The sequence below is a fragment of the Ranitomeya imitator genome, chromosome 2 (assembly GCF_032444005.1).
Source record: "Ranitomeya imitator isolate aRanImi1 chromosome 2, aRanImi1.pri, whole genome shotgun sequence".
In the NCBI taxonomy this organism is placed as follows: Eukaryota; Metazoa; Chordata; class Amphibia; order Anura; family Dendrobatidae; genus Ranitomeya; species Ranitomeya imitator.
Window position 1 is genome coordinate 473,891,509 of NC_091283.1, and position 17,711 is coordinate 473,909,219.

General features: G+C 45.7%; 1 protein-coding gene across 7 annotated transcripts in view; it reads right to left on the reverse strand.

The window, feature by feature from the left end:
* Positions 1-13,236: 13,236 nt before the first annotated feature.
* KANSL1 (KAT8 regulatory NSL complex subunit 1) overlaps positions 13,237-17,711 on the reverse strand; it is a 97,047-nt gene continuing 92,572 nt past the window's right edge. For 4 of the 7 annotated variants that reach the window (XM_069751309.1, XM_069751310.1, XM_069751312.1 and 1 more), the window contains 3 exons: positions 16,253-16,362; positions 15,962-16,175; positions 13,237-15,309 (listed from right to left, as the gene is read on the reverse strand). In XM_069751309.1, coding sequence (XP_069607410.1) covers positions 15,106-15,309; positions 15,962-16,175; positions 16,253-16,362 — 528 coding nt within the window. In that variant the 3' untranslated portion in view covers positions 13,237-15,105. The remainder of the gene's footprint in view (positions 15,310-15,961; positions 16,176-16,252; positions 16,363-17,711) is intronic. The other 3 variants (XM_069751307.1, XM_069751308.1, XM_069751306.1) reach the window with 1 other exon arrangement.

A 17,711-nucleotide genomic window follows, 5' to 3' on the forward strand; every position in this document is an offset into this window, starting at 1 on the left:
ACCGCAGCAAAAATGCACAAAAACCGCTGCGGAACCGCACAAAAAATGCGACAAATCCGCAGGTGCGTTTTCTGCCAGGAGAGGCAGAATCCGCACCAGAAATTCCTAAGCCTAATCCACAACGTGTGCACATAGCCTAAAGGGTCTCATTGCCTACTTCAGCCAGCTCTTAGATGAGGTAGCAAAAACCTGCTGGCAGGTTCATTCACATTGCGGATTAGCCTTAGGAATTTCTGGTGCGGATTCTGCCTCTCCTGGCAGAAAACGCACCTGCGGATGGGTCATTCCATATCAAGTGATCCAAATATGAATATTTTTTTTACCTGACGTCTTTAGATTTTTTTTATTTTTTGTTTTTATGAAGTACACCTTTAGATAATTATAAATTAAAAGTTTAGAATTTTTTTCTTCATCAGTTAATTTTTTACAGATTTCTAAAGTTTCAAAAAAGCGCAGATTTTGGCGTGGTATGTCTTTACATTTTTTATCATATCACGGGCTAGAATTAAGATAACGGTGCCAGCTTTCATTTGATGTGTCACAAGACTATGTTTCTTGATATTTTGTTTTGGAGAAATCAAATTCAAAATTTTGATGCGCAATTGTGAAAAAAACGTATGTTTTAAAATTGTGAAAACATGTGTTACTCGTGTCCTTGTTTATATTTGTACAGGGACTCAACTTGGGATCTATCAAATTTGTATTTTTTTTTAAGCCTTGAATCATCTGATTTTATGTTTGTGTGAGTTTCTTCCTTTTTTCTTTTCAAATTACAACTTATTGCATTCAACATTTATATGCAACAATAAAGAAACACAAAAAAACAAACACCGAAGTGCCAGAATAAATACATCTTAATCGTCATAACACAACTTGCTCAATGCATTCAGGTTGAAAATGCTGAGCAAGCCAAAAGATAAAAGGTGATCGTATCCTCAAGTGTGATTTTCCAAATAGTCTCATCCTAATTATATGTTAAAAACAAGATTAAAAGAACCAATATTTTTACCACCTATTTATACATGGAACAATTTTTTTTCTGTTATATCACTAAACATGTCATTTCTGAAGTGTTTAAGAAGAATAGTACAGTAGTTAAATCCTTGTTTTATAAAATATGAACTAATCAAACAATTAATAGCAGGTTTTTACACTGGCCTGTTATCATCAATGTGTCCCTTCTAGTGGGAGAAATGTCATCTTGTCCATAAGCGCTTACTAGCAATGGCCATTTCCTTCTGTGTCAGAGTATGGACGGCCGGTCATGGTGTTCGGCTCCACCTGAGTCAATATCTGGTTTTTGTTAACTTTTAGGGTATGTGCACACGTCAGGATTTCTTGCAGAAATTTTCCTGACAAAAACCAGACATTTCTGGTAAGAAATCCGCATGCGCTTTTACCGTGATTTTCACGCGTTTTTTCCCCAAATGCATAGAATAGCGGGAAAAACGCAGAAAATCCGCAAAATTAATGAGCATGCTGCTTTTTTTTTTAACCGCGATGCTTTTTTCGCGGTAAAAACCGCATCATGTGCACAAAACAGGCAGTATGCATTCTAAATGATAGGATGCATAAAGTATGCGTTTTAAATGAGTTTTTATAGTGTTTTTACCGCGAAAAAACCTGAACGTGTGCACATAGCCTTACAATGTCTGGTTTTCTTGGATACACAGAGGACGGCGCTGGACCAGAAGCTGCAGAAAAGTCCTTTCTACTTCTTCATTTTCACAATCTTTGGAGAGTACAGTAGCCCCGATCATATTCACAGGTCACATCACCAGTTATGTCATCCGTTGCCGATCTTGTGCCGCCTTCTACCACGTCATGGATGTCACTCTCTTTGCTGAATGAAGAAACCCTTGTTTTTATTTCTGTTTCCCTACATGGGATGACAGTCCGGTATTGCTGAGTCCCTGTGATGGGTTCTGCTTCCTGTAACTGATGTTATAACAAACTCTCCTCCTCTTCGTAGTCCTGGTTTGTACAATACATGAACTGGATGTTAAGAATATTTTTCTCCCTCCATTTGAGGAGTTGCCTGGGTGTTAAGATTTGGTGTGAATACGGTCTGTGGAGGCCCGAGCTGCCGGCCGCTCATCTGCTCTGCAGTCACCGTCTACCCCTGGTCATTCTCAGCCCTAACAAAGCTTCTCCTCTGTCCTCTCCTGCTTCTAGGCTGTAACATAATAAAATAATACAGTAATATCTAGCAATCATGGATTATTTGGTAAATCTAGACCCCACACTGTTAGGCCACAGGCTGAACAGATCTGAATGCGAGATTTTTGAATTGACACTGTAATAGTTTTATTTTTTAAAATATGATCCCATCACGATCCCATCTTGTATTTTGGTACAGATGTGGATAGGAGCATAGCAGGCACATGTGCAGTTTTTGAAATCTTTAAATTAAACATTTTTTTCGGAAATACGTTTTAAAGTTTTGCGCTTGCGTTCGCATAGGTAAAAGATTATCAAAGATACTCTTGTGACATATCTGGTGAAAGCCTGTACAGTTCTGAGTAGAATGGTGTTTATTTTGTTTCTCTATCTCTTTTCTAGGCTGAGTTATGGGGAAAAATGTAAAGGCAGGCAACACCGAAATTCACACTTTTTCCAAACTTTGAAAATCAATAAAAAAAAAAAAATCTAGAATTTTCTTTTTCTTCACATTTTGCATTCTCTGACATACTATTACCAAATAACAAAATCTCAAAAGAATCAAAAATATAGAGGTAAAAATCATTGGTTCACTTGACATGGAATGACCCGGATTTGACACGTTTTTTGTGCGGTTCCGCTGCGTTTTTTACCCCTGCGGATTTCTATAATGGAATGGGTACAATAACGCTGCAGATTCTCAAAGAAGTGACATGCTACTTCTTTTAAACCGCATCGGATTTTCCGCAAAGTGTGCACAGCTTTTTTTTTTTTCTCATTGATTTACATTGTACTGTAAGTCATTTGCGGATCTGCAGCGTTTCTGCACCGCAAAAAACCCTGCGGATCCGCACAGAATCCGCAACGTGTGCACATAGCCTCAGCTTTCATTTCACAGCAGTCAGTGAGGGGGATGCACACTACAGCAGAGATGACTACAACAGAAGAGATCTGCAGTATTGTTTGTAATGACTGAAAGCTTAGCTCTGCTGCACTGCCCCTTCCCCCATACTGGCTTCATTGAGAGATAAGGTGAAAGGGGTTTGTAACCACTCATCTCTGCTCTTGGCCAGTGCCATCACACAGCTTTGCAGTGAGATGAGCAGACTCTCTTATGTGAGAAGTAATAACCGAATATATATATATATATATATATATATATATATATATATATATATATATATAATAATAATTCCTTAATACAGATACACTTTCATGGTACAGGGATCACACTTAGAAATTACAATTTAATCCAAAACCCTGGGTAGTATGTTTGTATTAAAAAGATTAATCTATAGAGGTACATATGCAGGCAGGGCCGGTTTTAAACAAAGTGGGGCCATGGGCAAAAGTTTAAAGCGGGCCCCAAATGCTAACATATTGCACCATCAGACAGAAACATTTGTTGTATTTACAAGCGCTGAGTTCAGGTCGGTAAACAAGCATGATCGACAATATTGAAGTCGTACGATGCTTGTTTCCCGGCCTCCTTAGGGTGCGTGCACACGTTCGGTAATTGGCAGTGCCTTGGAAGCAGCACATGTCTGCTGCGTCCAAAGTGCTGCCAGCTCTTGAACGCAGGTGAATACGAATGTGTTCATTGAACCGTTGTATGGGTGAGATTTATCTTGCGGAGACAAATAAAGATAAATTGACATGCTGCGAGCATCTATGCACATAGTGGGCATGGGATTTCTTTTAATCCCATCCACTATGCTGTACCATCTGGCCGCTGCACAAGTACGCAACATCCATTCCCGCATCATTTACTGACCGTGTACACCTATCCTTACTCCGGATAAGGAAGAATGATTGGTACAGATAATCCTCAATGCAGGTCCTAAATAGTAAAATGCACTCCCAATGGTCCTTGGTAGAGTATACTGCAGCTCCTCACAGTATAATGCAGCCCCACCCCCACACAGTATAATGCAGCCCCTCACACACACACACAGAGTATAGTGCAGCTCCCTAAGAGTATAATGCAGCCCACCAGAGCATAAAGCAGCCACCTCAGAGTGCAGTCCCCAAAATACACAGTATAGTGCAGCCCCCCCACACTGTCTAATGCAGGCCCCACCCCCACAAACAGTATAATGCAGCCCTCACACACAGTATAAAGCAGGCCCCACAGTATAGTGCAGCCCACCAGAGTATAAAGCAGCCACCATATAGTATAGTGCAGTCCCCCCCCACACTATCTTACAGCAGAGATACACACAAACTACTTGCCTCTCCTCCGCCTTCCCCAGCTTCTCTGACTTCAAGGGAACCTGTCACCCCCAAAATCGATGGCGAGGTAAGCTCACCGTCATCAGGGGCTTATCTACAGCATTCTGTAATGCTGTAGATAAGCCGCCGATGTTACCTGAAAGAGGAGAAAAAGAGGTTAGATTATACTCACTCAGGGGCAGTCCTGCTCCGATGGGTGTCTCAGATCTGGAACAGCGCCTCCCATCTTCATTCCATGACGTCCTCTTCTGGTCTTCACGCCGCGGCTCCGGCGCAGGCGTACTTTGTCTGCCCTGTTGAGGGCATAGCAAAGTACTGCAGTGCGCAGGTGCCGGAAAGGTCAGAGGCCCGGCGCCTGCGCACTGCAGTTCTTTGCTCTGCCCTCAACAGGGCATACAAAGTACGCCTGCGTCGGAGCCACAGCGAAGATCAGAAGAGGACGTCATGGAATAAAGATATGAGGCGCAGGAGCGGACCTGAGACACCCATTTGACCAGAACGCAGTGGGACCGCACGTGGATGAGTATAATCCAACCTCTTTTTCTCCTCTTTCAGGTTACATCGGGGGCTTATCTACACCATTACAGAATGCTGTAGATAAGCCCCTGATGACGGTGAGCTTACCTCACCATCGATTTTGGGGGTCACAGGTTCCATTTCAGTAGTCTCATCAGCTCCACTGCTGAAACACGCTGAGTCAGAGTGTCACATGACGCTCTCTCCTCCATCACTGCTTTCAACTTTATCGGCATCTATGATGCCGATAAGTTGAATGCGCAATGTGGGGAAGGGGTGGTGCCAGGCCCTTATTACTCAGGGGTCCCATACTGGCCACTGGCTGGGGGCCCCTGAAGGCAGCTGCCTGATCTGCCTGCCCTGTATGCAGGCATGTCGGCGCCAGGTTTGTGCTCCATGGAACAGAAAGTGCATCATTCCAAGCTGGAGGATACAGCTAGAACGTGTAATAATATTGATGTTAATGTTTGAAAAAAATAAATGCCTAAAGCGACTGACCTCGATGCCAATTGGATGCCCTCACTATAAAAACCAATGCATCCCTCCTGCTCAAACATGTCCCCTGACAAAGCAAGGCAAAACATTCATTGGGGCACTGGAACATTCTATCCATACAACAGCTGGATGTCACTTCATTATTGGCATTATCGCTTCCTGTGTACCTTTACCATCACTGTGTTTTAGACATTATGCTGCTTTTGCAAGACATTTTTATACCAGACGCCTTGCAGGAATGCATTCCAGTACACTTTTCTTGCATTACATTCAGGAGGGGTGCTGTATCTATACTTTGTATGAATATCATTCAATATTAATATTGCACCATGCACCTAGCATATAGCTATGCGAATACTGCCATTTTGTGCTACTACAGTCATTAGTTGGTTTTAACACCTCTCTGGAGCATACTTGTCCCGCTCTCTTTTTTCTTGAGTAGCAAAACAAACAGATGGAATTTTTGGTGTCTCACGCTTTACCCTGAGCTGATATTACATTGTAAGCCAAAGTCCTGATATGATAGTCTACTCTCCTCACCGATTCATTGCAGAGCGTGTGTGATCACAAGGACCAAAGAAGAGTGCGATTGCAGTGTACGTGTGATTAGTGTGTTACAGCAGAGTTTAGCCTTGTCTCATTACAAACACTTCTAGCAACTCCCTTCAGTGCACTCAGCTCTGATGTACTGCCCCGTCCCACGACAGCGGCTGCCATGAGATGAAAGCTAAAATGTTTGTAATTACACTCCTCCCAGCATTTTGTAAATCGCACAGCTCTGCAATGAAATCATTGACTGCCGTTACCGGTCTCACAGGTTGAAATTCTCTGAGGTATTGTGGGGGATGTTCTTTTCCCTTGTATGTTACCACCTGTGATGAGGGAACAGCCGCCATCTTGGATACGGGCATACTAACAGATTGGCGTGACTCCATTTGGTTTCCTGGTCACAGGTCTGCAGACAGGAGCGCTCCTGGCCCCCAAGTTTTCTCATGAATAAAGTTCCTTTTAGCATGGTAATGGGATTAAGCTCAGTGTAGCAGGTAGAAGGTACTTCAAAGCTCAATGAGGAAGCCACCCCAGCAGGGGACAGAGAGGTGCCTGGGGCCTTAATTAAAGCACGCGTGTCAAGTGGCCACAGGATACACGTCTATTATGGCCTTCCAGTCGAACAGTCTCCAACATGGAATCGTGAATTATGGACGCATCATCTGAGGTACAGGCTCATAAAAAAATCCCCCTCGCCCTAAAGAAATTGCGCATCTGACCGTGCAACTCCCGGGTCCGTGGGAGTTCTGAAACCTGGGATATGGAGATCAGCCTCCCACAGCGACCGAATGGGTCCGGGTTTGGTCCCTGGGCGACTGGCAGAACAAACCTTGTGCGCTGGTACCGCCCATGTACTGATCCGACCACCCTGAGAGCAGTTATCCAATTTATTAGATATTGGAATAAATCTAGCAGGGAGGCGGAGGGGTGGAGAATGCTAGCCCACCCAGTTTTAGGTGGGGGGGGGGACATGGAAGGTTAAAGAGCTGAGGACACTTGGAGAGACAGACAGAACAGAGGAAGATGACTAAGGAACTAAGGAAGAGGGCATATGCCAGCCAGAGGGGAGCAAGCACATGCTTTCTGGGGGCTTCCCGGCAACTACGTCTTGGACCTGCGTAACGCAGAGCCCCCCGGCTTCCACAAGCGACCTTCAACCTGGTAAATTGACCTCCAGCTGTATACCTTTAAGCCCTGTATTGTGATTGTTATATTTTACTCTGACTGTAACTCTTGATATATTTTGACGGTATATTACTTGTAATTACCTAGTGCGCCCTTAAGGCAATTAAATAATAAATTAATTTTGGGCTGATCCTTTTACTCTGATTGCGAATCTTAGAATACCCAGCGTGGGTAACAGGGCAGTCTCCCCGGCGGCCATTTGCTCTAGGTGCAGTTCCCTTATTGTCCTGAGAGACAAAGGGGGCGCCGGAGAGCTGTGCCTGTGTAGTGATGTCACGGATTGGTGACGTGGGAGGAACTGGGCTTCCTTCACATTGGTGGCAGCGTGTGGGATCAGAGTAATAGTGTGCATGGGACCCCTACTCCCAGACACTAAAGACTACCAGCGGTAACTTTCACTGCTGGGGTCTTAAGGTCAGCCCAGCACTAGACGGTCAGAGTGTAGATATAATAAGTTGTGTGCACCGTCAGGGTTACAGCTGTCAGTAACCAGAGGTTCCAAGATTGGCGGATGGCACCAGGAGTGCAGTGAGGGCACAGGCCAGTGCTATGGTCTATGCGGAAGTGGTGGTGGACGGTACTGTTCAAGGCAAGGGGGAGCTCAGCCCGGACCCCCAAGGAGCCAGCCACCCGTGCTTAGTCCGGCAAGGGACTACCCGCCCCTGCCTGTCCACATCAGAGGCCCTTGTTGCAGCGGCAGGTCTCGAGTCAGGTAATGAAGACGCCTATATGAGAGTTATGGCAGCTGCAGAGAAAGCAGCGGAGGCCGAGCGTGCAGAACGCTGTGAAGCAGCGGAGCGAGAGCGCGCAGAATGCTGTGAAGCAGCAGAGCAAGCAGCGGCAGAGAGAGTAGCAGTGCACCAGCACCAACTGGAGATGGCTCAACACGGGCTCCCGCTGGACGCCCCAGCACCACCAGAGTCCAGGGCTTCCAAAGTCTGGGCCAAGGACCTCCCTCTGCTTGAAAAGAATGGAGACCTGAATTCCTTCTTGCTGGCCTTTGAAAGGACCTGCCTCCAGCACCATCTGGCCCCGGATCAGTGGGCAAGATACCCCTCAAACAGGGGGTCAGGCAAGTCCCTGGAAGTTTTGGGGGACTTACCTGCCGGGGCAAAGCAGGATTACAGCAGAATCAAGCGGTCCCTGGTCCAGCACTACAACCTCATCCCAGAGTACTACCGCAAGAAGTTCCGGAGTCTGCAGCGGGGCCCAAAGGACACCTGGACCGACCACATGTGGGCGTTGCTGAGAGCTGCAGAGCACTGGACCTCGGGTCTAGCACTCACCACCCGCCAGGAGGTCCAGGAACTGTTTGTCACGGAACAGTTCTTGTGGAACTGCCCAGAGGACCTCCAGCAGTTCCTCTGTGACCGGAAACCGAAGGGGGCTTCTGCTACGGCCGCCCTGGCAGACGAGTATGCCAATAACAGGGCGCCTGAGCCGAAGAAGCCTGCCAGCAGCACCTGGAGAGGGGGTAAGCCCAATCCTGCCCGTTTCCCCAGCCCCCAGAGTGCAAGGGGTGTACCCTCCTGCTGCCCACTCCAGGCCAGGCGCAGAACCTAGACGTTGTCATCACTGCAACCAGCTGGGACATTTCTAGGCTGTATCTCCCCAGCGTCTTAAGGCCCCATCCCTGTCCTCGGAACCGTCTACTGTTTTATGTGTGGGAGGGGGTGGTGGGAGGTCCTGGCCAATTACCAACCCGTCACCATCGGCCGCTCAGCGGTCATGGGACTGCGGGACACAGGCGCTGAACGAACCGTGGTACGTCCTGAGGTGGTGTCCCCTCAAGACTTGGTACAGGGGAAAACCCTTTCAGTCTCCGTAATTGGAGGCGTGGAACTGGCGCTGCCTGTCGCAAAGGTGTTTTTGGACTGGGGCGCTGGGAGCGGAATGCAGGAGTAACGTCAAATATTCCTGCCAATGTATTACTTGGGACCGAGTTGGGGCAGCTAGTGTCTCAGTATGTGGCCACTGAACCCCCAAGTTCAGCTCCCCAAGAATGTCATGACTCTACTGTGAATGTTGATGTGTTGAATGTGCCTCCAACAGTGGAGGAGGGGGTGAAACCTGAGGGTAATCCATGCACTCACACAGGGCGGACAGATGAGGAGACTGTAGGGGAGAGCTCAGAGGTGGAGGGAGGGGCTGCTACGGGCAGTGTAGGGCCCCTAAGTGAATCCAGCCTGCTGAGTCTAGGGCCCCTGCAGGAAGAGGAACAGGCCATGGGGGAGGGGGCTTTCCGGGAGAGGAGCCACCAGGTAAGACCCCAGGGCAGGCGCTACCCATGGGCACAGAGGTCGTGGCCGCTGTCACCAGGAGTGGGAGCCCCGGAGCCTTGCAGAGGTCCGACAGCTTCCCCCCTCTCTGACCAAGTGGCTGCCGAGTCAGACAGCGGCCAGGACAGATCCCGGGGAGCTGACAGCGGATATGGCAGTGTCACCCATTCTTGCCACATCGAGTCAGGGATTTCAGGCAGCGTTGGAAGCTGATGCTAGCCTGAAAGCTCTCAAGGAGCAGGCGGCACAGCCTTCCGAGGAGTCAGATCGCGAGCGGGTGATCTGGGACCAGGGACGGCTGTACCGGGTAATGGTCCAGCGGGGTTCACCGGAGGCGTGGCCCAGGGACCGACAGTTAGTGGTACCCTATCCATTCAGAGACAGAGGAGGAGGCAGAGACAGCCTCAAAGAGAGAGGAAGCGACCATGGTAATGCTGATGGGTTATCCCAGCAAGGAGAAGGTGCAGAAGGGCGCATGGGGGAACACAGGAATGTGATGCGCCCTCTAAAGCAGGGAGGTGTGATGAGGGAACAGCCGCCATCTTGGATACGGGCATACTAACAGAGATTGGCATGACTCCATTTGGTCTCCTGGTCACAGGTCTGCAGACAAGAGTGCTCCTGGCTCCCAGCTTTTCTCATTAATAAAGTTCCTTTTAGCATGGTAATGGGATTAAGCTCAGTGTAGCAGGTAGAAGGTACTTCAAAGCTCAATGAGGAAAGCCACCCCAGCAGGGGACAGAGGTGCCTGGGGACTTAATTAAAGCACCCATGTCAAGTGGCCACAGGATACATGTCTATTATGGCCTTCCAGTCGAACAGTCTCCAACATGGAATCGTGAATTATGGAAGCATCGTCCGAGGTACAGGCTCAAAAAATATCCCCCTCACCCTAAAGAAATTGCGCATCTGACCGTACAACTCTCGGGTCCATGGGAGTTCTGAAACCTGAGATATGGAGATCAGCCTCCCACAGCGACCGAATGGGTCCGGGTTTGGTCCCTGGGCGACTGGCAGAACAAACCTTGTGCGCTGGTACCGCCCTTGTACTGATCCAACCACCCTGAGAGCAGTTATCCCATTTATTAGATATTGGAATAAATCTTGCAAGGAGGCGGAGGGGTGGAGAATGCTAGCCCACCCAGTTTTAGGGGGGGGAGGGACATGGAAGGTTAAAGAGCTGAGGACACTTGGAGAGACTCAGACAGAACAGAGGAAGATGACTAACTAAGGAAGAGGGCATATGCCAGCCAGAGGGGAGCAAGCACACGCTTTCTGGGGGCTGCCCGCCAACTAAGTCTTGGACCTGCGGAACGCTGAGCCCCCCCAGCTTCCACAAGCGACCTTCAACCTGGTAAATTGACCTCCAGCTGTATACCTTTAAGCCCTGTATTGTGATTGTTATATTTTACTCTGACTAACTCTTGATATATTTTGACTGTATATTACTTGTAATTACCTAGTGCGCCCTTAAGGCAATTAAATCAAATTAATTTTGGGCTGATCCTTTTACTCTGATTGCGAATCTTAGAATACCCAGCGTGGGTAACAGGGCAGTCTCCCCGGCGGCCATTTGCTCTAGATGCAGTTCCCTTATTGACCTGAGAGACAAAGGGGGCGCCGGAGAGCTGTGCCTGTGTAGTGACATCATGGATTGGTGACGTGGGAGGAACCAGGTTTCCTTCACACCACCTGCTTACGATTCGTCAATCTCATGCAATGGATGAAGTACACCTCTCCAGAGGCCAAAAAAAAAAAAATCACTGGTAACGAATCCTTGGACTTCGCAAAACCTGCTGACAGGTCCCATAATAATAATAATCTCCTGCTGTTAAAACTAGGTTTGTATTGAAAGTACAGCAAGCTACTGAGCAAGTCACACGTCACTGGAATCCGGGTATTATGCTGCTCTCAGATTAAATAGAAAAAACCTGCCGACGGGTTCCCTTCAAACAAATTATAACCTGAACTACACAATAAGTTCAGGTTATATAAATGAGGGGCTGTGCAATCATTTATTAATGAGGCCAGTGAGGGGGGGGGGGGGGGGTTGAATTACATGATTCTCCGGTATCTCAGTTCTCAGCATTACAGTCCCCCAGGTCTACTGAGATTAACATCTGGCAGGTGTCAAGTGAGCGCTGCAGCCAATCCACGACTTCAGATTAACGGCAACATTCAAAATTTGACCAATCAAAAGAACGGGTAGAAAAGTGATTGCTGCAGTCTCTGCAAGATGTATGTTCCCAGCAGATGTTCATTTCCCTGGGCCAATTAATAAGGGGTGGTCTAGTTTTGGTAACCTCTTAATCACATCAGACAGAGGATTTAATCCCAGCACCTCAAAGTGTGTTGTTCCTCATCTAAAAATTATTTCTAGTACAACACCATATTTAACGGGTTTATTTTTTTTTATTTTTTCAAGCATTTTTTTTCTCCCCTTTTTTATACGTTTACCCCCAACAGAATAAGGATGTTAAACCAAAAATAATTATCACTCTATACACCCCGGAAGATGGTGCAGATTTTACCATCATTATGTTCTCGGGAAACAAAGAAGAAAAAAAAAAAAATAAACAAAATAAAAAAAAAAAAACTAATATAAAGTTATTTACAAAATACAAGTTTTGTGTTTCATTATTATTTCTCTTTATACAACGCTAAAAGTTCTCAAACTTTCCAAAGCATTTTTTTTATAACTTGCTGGAGAACTAAAGCCATTAATGCTTAGAAGTGGACAAACAGTTTAAAACAACAACATAAACACCCATTCAGTGCCAAGGACTGCACAAAAGATGGAAAAAAAAAAAATACACAAAAAAAGAAAATATGAAGGACAGAAAAAAAAAAAAAGAAAATATATACAACTGAATGAAACAGGATGTTATAACCCACTGTGTGCAAAGAGGATCAGGCGCCTGTTGTGAAAGGGGAAGCCAGAGCTCAGTAGGGGGCATCTTAGATTCATCACGACGACAAATCTGTAACTTTGGTGATACTTGAATGAACCTGTCACCGGTTTTGGCTGAAGTTACAGCCATCGTGTATATATATATATAATATATATATATATATATATATATATATATATATATATATATATATATATATATATATATATATATATATATATATATATATATAATCTCTGAACCCAACTTATTATACTCACCTGAGGGGCGGCCCAGTCCGATGGGTGTTGCAGGTCCTGGTCCTCCCATCTTCTTGCGATGCCCCCCCTCCTGCTTGCTTCATTGCTCCCCGGCATCGCGCTCCTGCGCAGTCGTACTTACCTGTCCTGTTGACGGCAGAGAAAAGTCCTGCAGTGCGCAGGTGCCGGGTCTCTGACCTTTCCCAGCACCTGCGCACTGCTGTACTTTGCTGTGCCTTCAACAGGACAGATAAGTACGCCTGCGCAGGAGCACGATGCCGGGGGGGGCCTGTGTGTATGACGCAAGGACGTGACATCCACATGAAGCAATCAGGAGGACGGCATCGCAAGAAGATGGGATGAGCCGGACCAAGAAGAGTGACATCCCTCGGACAGGACCGCCCTGCGAGTATAGTGAGTTATTTTTCTTCTCTTACAGGTTGGGTTGGGGGCTTATATACAGCATTATAGAATGTCGTATATCAGCCCTGAAAGGGAGTGGCTGTAACTCTTATCAGACAACCCTAGTGACAGGTTCCCTTTAAACTCTTGCAGCTTTAACCCAGCAAAGCAAATGCAGATGTGATTTATCTTTTTCTGTGTTTTTAACAAATATTTGCAGGATATGAGACACATCGGGAGAAAATAGATTTAAACATGCAACAAAGATGCCAAACAAGGTTTAATATGTGCAGGTAACACGTATGTATTCGATATGTTCTGGAAGGGTATTAAAAAAACAAAACAAAAAAAAAGGTAAAGTAGACTGGAAAAAGCTATAAATGACATACACAGAATTTCATAGGAAAAAAAAATCATTAACCCCTAATGGCCTGAAATACCTTTCACTAGTCTGCTACTATAACAAAATAACAACTTGAATGACAACTTGTTTCTAGCGCAACTACAGGGTCTTTTAAGCTCCCACATTGCACCAGCCATGAACATACTGGTAACGTTGGGTGTCTCAAAACAGAGTATGGATCCTAGTGATGTCTCACTTTGGGTTTATGTGCATTGTAAAGGTGTCCTTGGGTGGTGGTGTTACTAACTTCCAACACATTGTATAAGCCGACACCTGGGCCGGATAAGAATGAACGAGTCCTGGTCATCCCCTGTGGCTTTATCTGTTCACCAGAACTGAAACTGGATACTAACGCGTTAACACAAATGAAAGACTGGTGAATCCGGTTTAGGGTTTTCAAGAGTTGTTGGATTTTAGAAAAAGAATTCACTTCTTCCCCAGAAAACGCACCACTTTTTCCTAAAAACTGCTTCTTGAATGACAGCACAGCCGGATTGAAAAAGATTGCCATACGAGGTACAGCCATGGGCACGGATTCTGGGCGGGTGGTGGGAGCAAACTCTTTTTCTAATCTCATACAATCCCTTAACAGAGACTTCAATGACAATTTTCTGGACAAGGAATTTACAAAAACAGGTAAATTAAGAATTTTACCCATATGTCCCCCCTGATTGCAATTCAGCCCAAATGCCATGTCCAGTGTAAACCCTCACCAGAGCAGGACATGCCATCTTTGTGCCATGAGAAGACATAACTTCACCAGATCACAATGTTCTGCACTATGGGCAAGGTTTACAACACAGGGCAGATTGGTAACAGGGAGCAGAATGGTGGCACATTGGTAGCTTTCTATTTTATGTCTGTTTATGTAAATTTCTTTTCAATGAGAGGATATGATGGGCCTCTGGTGATCAGTCATGGTCATCACAGGGTTTGTACGCAATATCAGAAAAGAAAAGTAAAAGTTCACAAATCTTTGTTTTCTTCCGCCATTATCTATAAGGATTATGCGGAAAGGATGTCAGTAGATACATTGATCAAAGATCTGAAATGTCTGATTAGCAGAAGTGAAGAGTGCCACAACTTAAGGAACAAGCAGGAGCAAGTCAGGACGTGACAGGTTAAAGGGGCTGTTTTGTTTTGAACCTCTATAGCACATCACTAAAATATACCATTAAATGGTAGTGGGGGAAGGGACGTGGGTTCAAACCCTTGTAGCCCTGCCAACTTTATTATATGGTCAGACCCACAAGAATTCATCATCATCATTAGTAAAACAACCCCTTTAACTTCACCTCCATCCCCTCCTTAATTCTGATCTCTCCAGCCAATTAGCAATACTCCACTATTTCAAAGATTCATTTAGGCAATGGGATATAAGGGAAGCTATAGACTTTAGTGACTACACCTGTTACTTGCCTTGTGCAGAGTGTTTAAGCAGCGGGTTACATACACAGTGTCACACTTAGAACATCATTAGATTAAAAATAAACTGGGGGGAAAAGGCAGGGAAAAAAGAAAAACATGATGGAAAACAAGAATGAACAGGTATCTAAAGTTCTTAAATTCACTAAAAACTGTGAAATTGGCGTTCTGCTCCTGGGAAAAAAGTTTGAATATCAAACAACGGATTCCTCTTTAACCAAATTGTCTTGTTGGGTTCATATATTTCTATATAATTTTTCTTTCCCCCCCTTCCCATTTAGCTTTCTTATAGCCGATCCCCATCTCCTTTATCTGTGGAGGGGTCGGGGTCTGGTTGAAGGGCAGGGTGGGGAGGATGGGGGTCCCTCTGTATCTTTGGCAGTTCTGGAGCTGCAGGATGATCTACGTGGAGGGCGAGGCCCTCCCCAGTCTGTTGGCTCGCTGGTTCCCGCAAGATCCTGTTTGGGTTGATAAGGAAGGGGAAAATGTCGTCTCTCCCACGGCTGCACGGTCTGAAAGGGACAAGAAGGAAAGGGTAACACACAAAATGTAGCAATCTGTAATCTATGAATGCATTTAAAGGCCTCCCGCCACCCGAAGTCAATATGCCATAAATTTCTTGCATGAGACAAAAAAGTTTTAACCTTTAACCCCTTTCCGACATCGGGAGTAACAGTACGCCAATGTCGGACTCCCTCCCTTTGATGTGGGCTCCGGCGCGGAGCCCACATTTTTTCCGGCACGTCAGCTGTTTTGAGCAGCTGACATGTGCCTCTAACAGCTGCGGGTGGAAACGCTATCCACTCGCGGCTGTTATCTAGTTAAATGCCGCTGTCAAGCTCTAACATTACATGTTAGTGAACATGGTAAAACAAACAAAACAAAAAACAAAAAACAACTGATTGCACTTTTTTTTGCAATTTCACCGCACTTGGAACTTTTTTTTTTACCATTTTCGAGTACACGGCATCGTAGAACCATTGGTGTTGTTCCAAAGTACAACTCGTCCCGCAAAAAACAAGCTCACACATGGCCACTTTGACCCAAAAAAAAAAAAAAAAAAAGTTATGGCTCTGGGAAGAAGGGGAGTAAAAAAATCAAAATGAAAACCAAAAATACCTTGGGTCGTTAAGAGGTTAATAGTAGCTGTCACAGCAAACTCACCATCTCTTCGAATCCAGAGTCTGAAACTGAACTCTGCGTTTCCTCAGAGATCAGGCGTGGGGTGTCTCTTGAAGTCGGTGTAGGGGGGGCAGATAGAACGTCGGGGCTGAGCGGCGAAAAGTCTGGCAAGGCCTGCCAGCTGCTTGTATCAGGAGAAGGAGGCTGCGGTGTAAGAGGCTGAGCGGACAAGGAGCTCTCAGACGTTCTGTGTGTCCTGGGAAGTAATACAAGTGTTACCCCCTACAGAAGGGTTACAGGGGGTACAATCTCTGCAAGCCAGTAGAAAAGTACCTGCTTCCTCGGCGCTGAGGTTGAATGCTGCTGCTCACCCACCGTGTCCTCTCCATCTCTTCACACTTAGCATGCGATGCGGAGTATGCGGCATCTGAGAGGTCTTCCAACTGGAAGGAAAGAGTAAGGAGAGATTAACAAACATCTGCGAGCATCTCTAACCTAAGAGCAGAAAGACCTACATTTAAAGAGCTTGTCTGATAACTCCTTTTTACACTCAGATCACTTTTCATTGTGAAAAATATCAAGATACATTCACATTTTAAATTTTTACAAACATTCAAAAGTAAACAAAACATACAAGTCATTGCGAACAAAATAAAAAAACGGTTCATATTAACATTCATCGTAGATATTCTCATTCGTTTACTACAATTTACACATCAATACAAATAGAAATGAAGACCATCTGTCAGCTCGTGTATTGCATTAAAATGGAGAATTACAGCATTTACATATGCCGCATTTTTTGGACTATAAGATCACTTTTTTTCTCCAAACATGGGGAGGAAAACCGGGGGTGCGTCTTCTAGTCCAGATGTACCTGCTCTGGCTGCGGATGGAGAGGTGGGAGCAGCAGGTCACAGGAGGCAGCGGTTACAGCCAACACCTGTGCCTGCTGTTAAAGAGAAATATGCGTGGAATGGCAGTGAATTTAATGGTGGACACACTGTTAGCCGCAGCTGCTGGGTGATCACTTCCTAAGTAAATGAATCTTCACCGCATTCCACGCCTATGGTAGTGGAGAGCAGAGACTATTCATTCCATTTAGTAGCGGCACATGTGAAAGCCCGGCAGCTGCAGGAAGCCGGCGGCTGCAGCTAACATTGTGCTCACTATTGTAGAGCAATGAATACTCACTGCTCTCCACTCCTATAGTCCAGGCATAGGGAGCAGTGGGTATTCCAGCAGATGTCCTCAGCTTGTAAGCCGCGCATGACATCTCTGCCACGTGCTGCTGGCATAGGAACAAGTATGTAGGCAAGTATAATGGTTTATGGTTTGTTTTTTTACATTTTTCTGATTGGGCCCATGCATATGCATACCAGGATAGGGATGAGGGGGGGCCATGCATACCAGGATAGGGATGAGGGGGCCATGCATACCAGGATGGGGATGAGGGGGCCATGCATACCAGGATGGGGATGAGGGGGCCATGCATACCAGGATGGGGATGAGGGTAAAGCAGTTTTATTCTTCGGGTCAGTACAATTACAGCAATACCTCATTTATATCATTTTTTTATGTTTTGGCGCTTTTATACGATAAAAACTTTTATAGAAAAAATTATTTTTGCATCGCTTTATTCTGAGGACTAACTTTTTTTTATTTTTCGCTGATGGTGTATGGTAGCTCGTTTTTTGCAGGACAAGATGACGTTTTCAGCGGTACCATGGTTATTTATATCCGTCTTTTTGATCGAGTGTTATTCCACTTTTTGTTCGGCGGTATGATAATA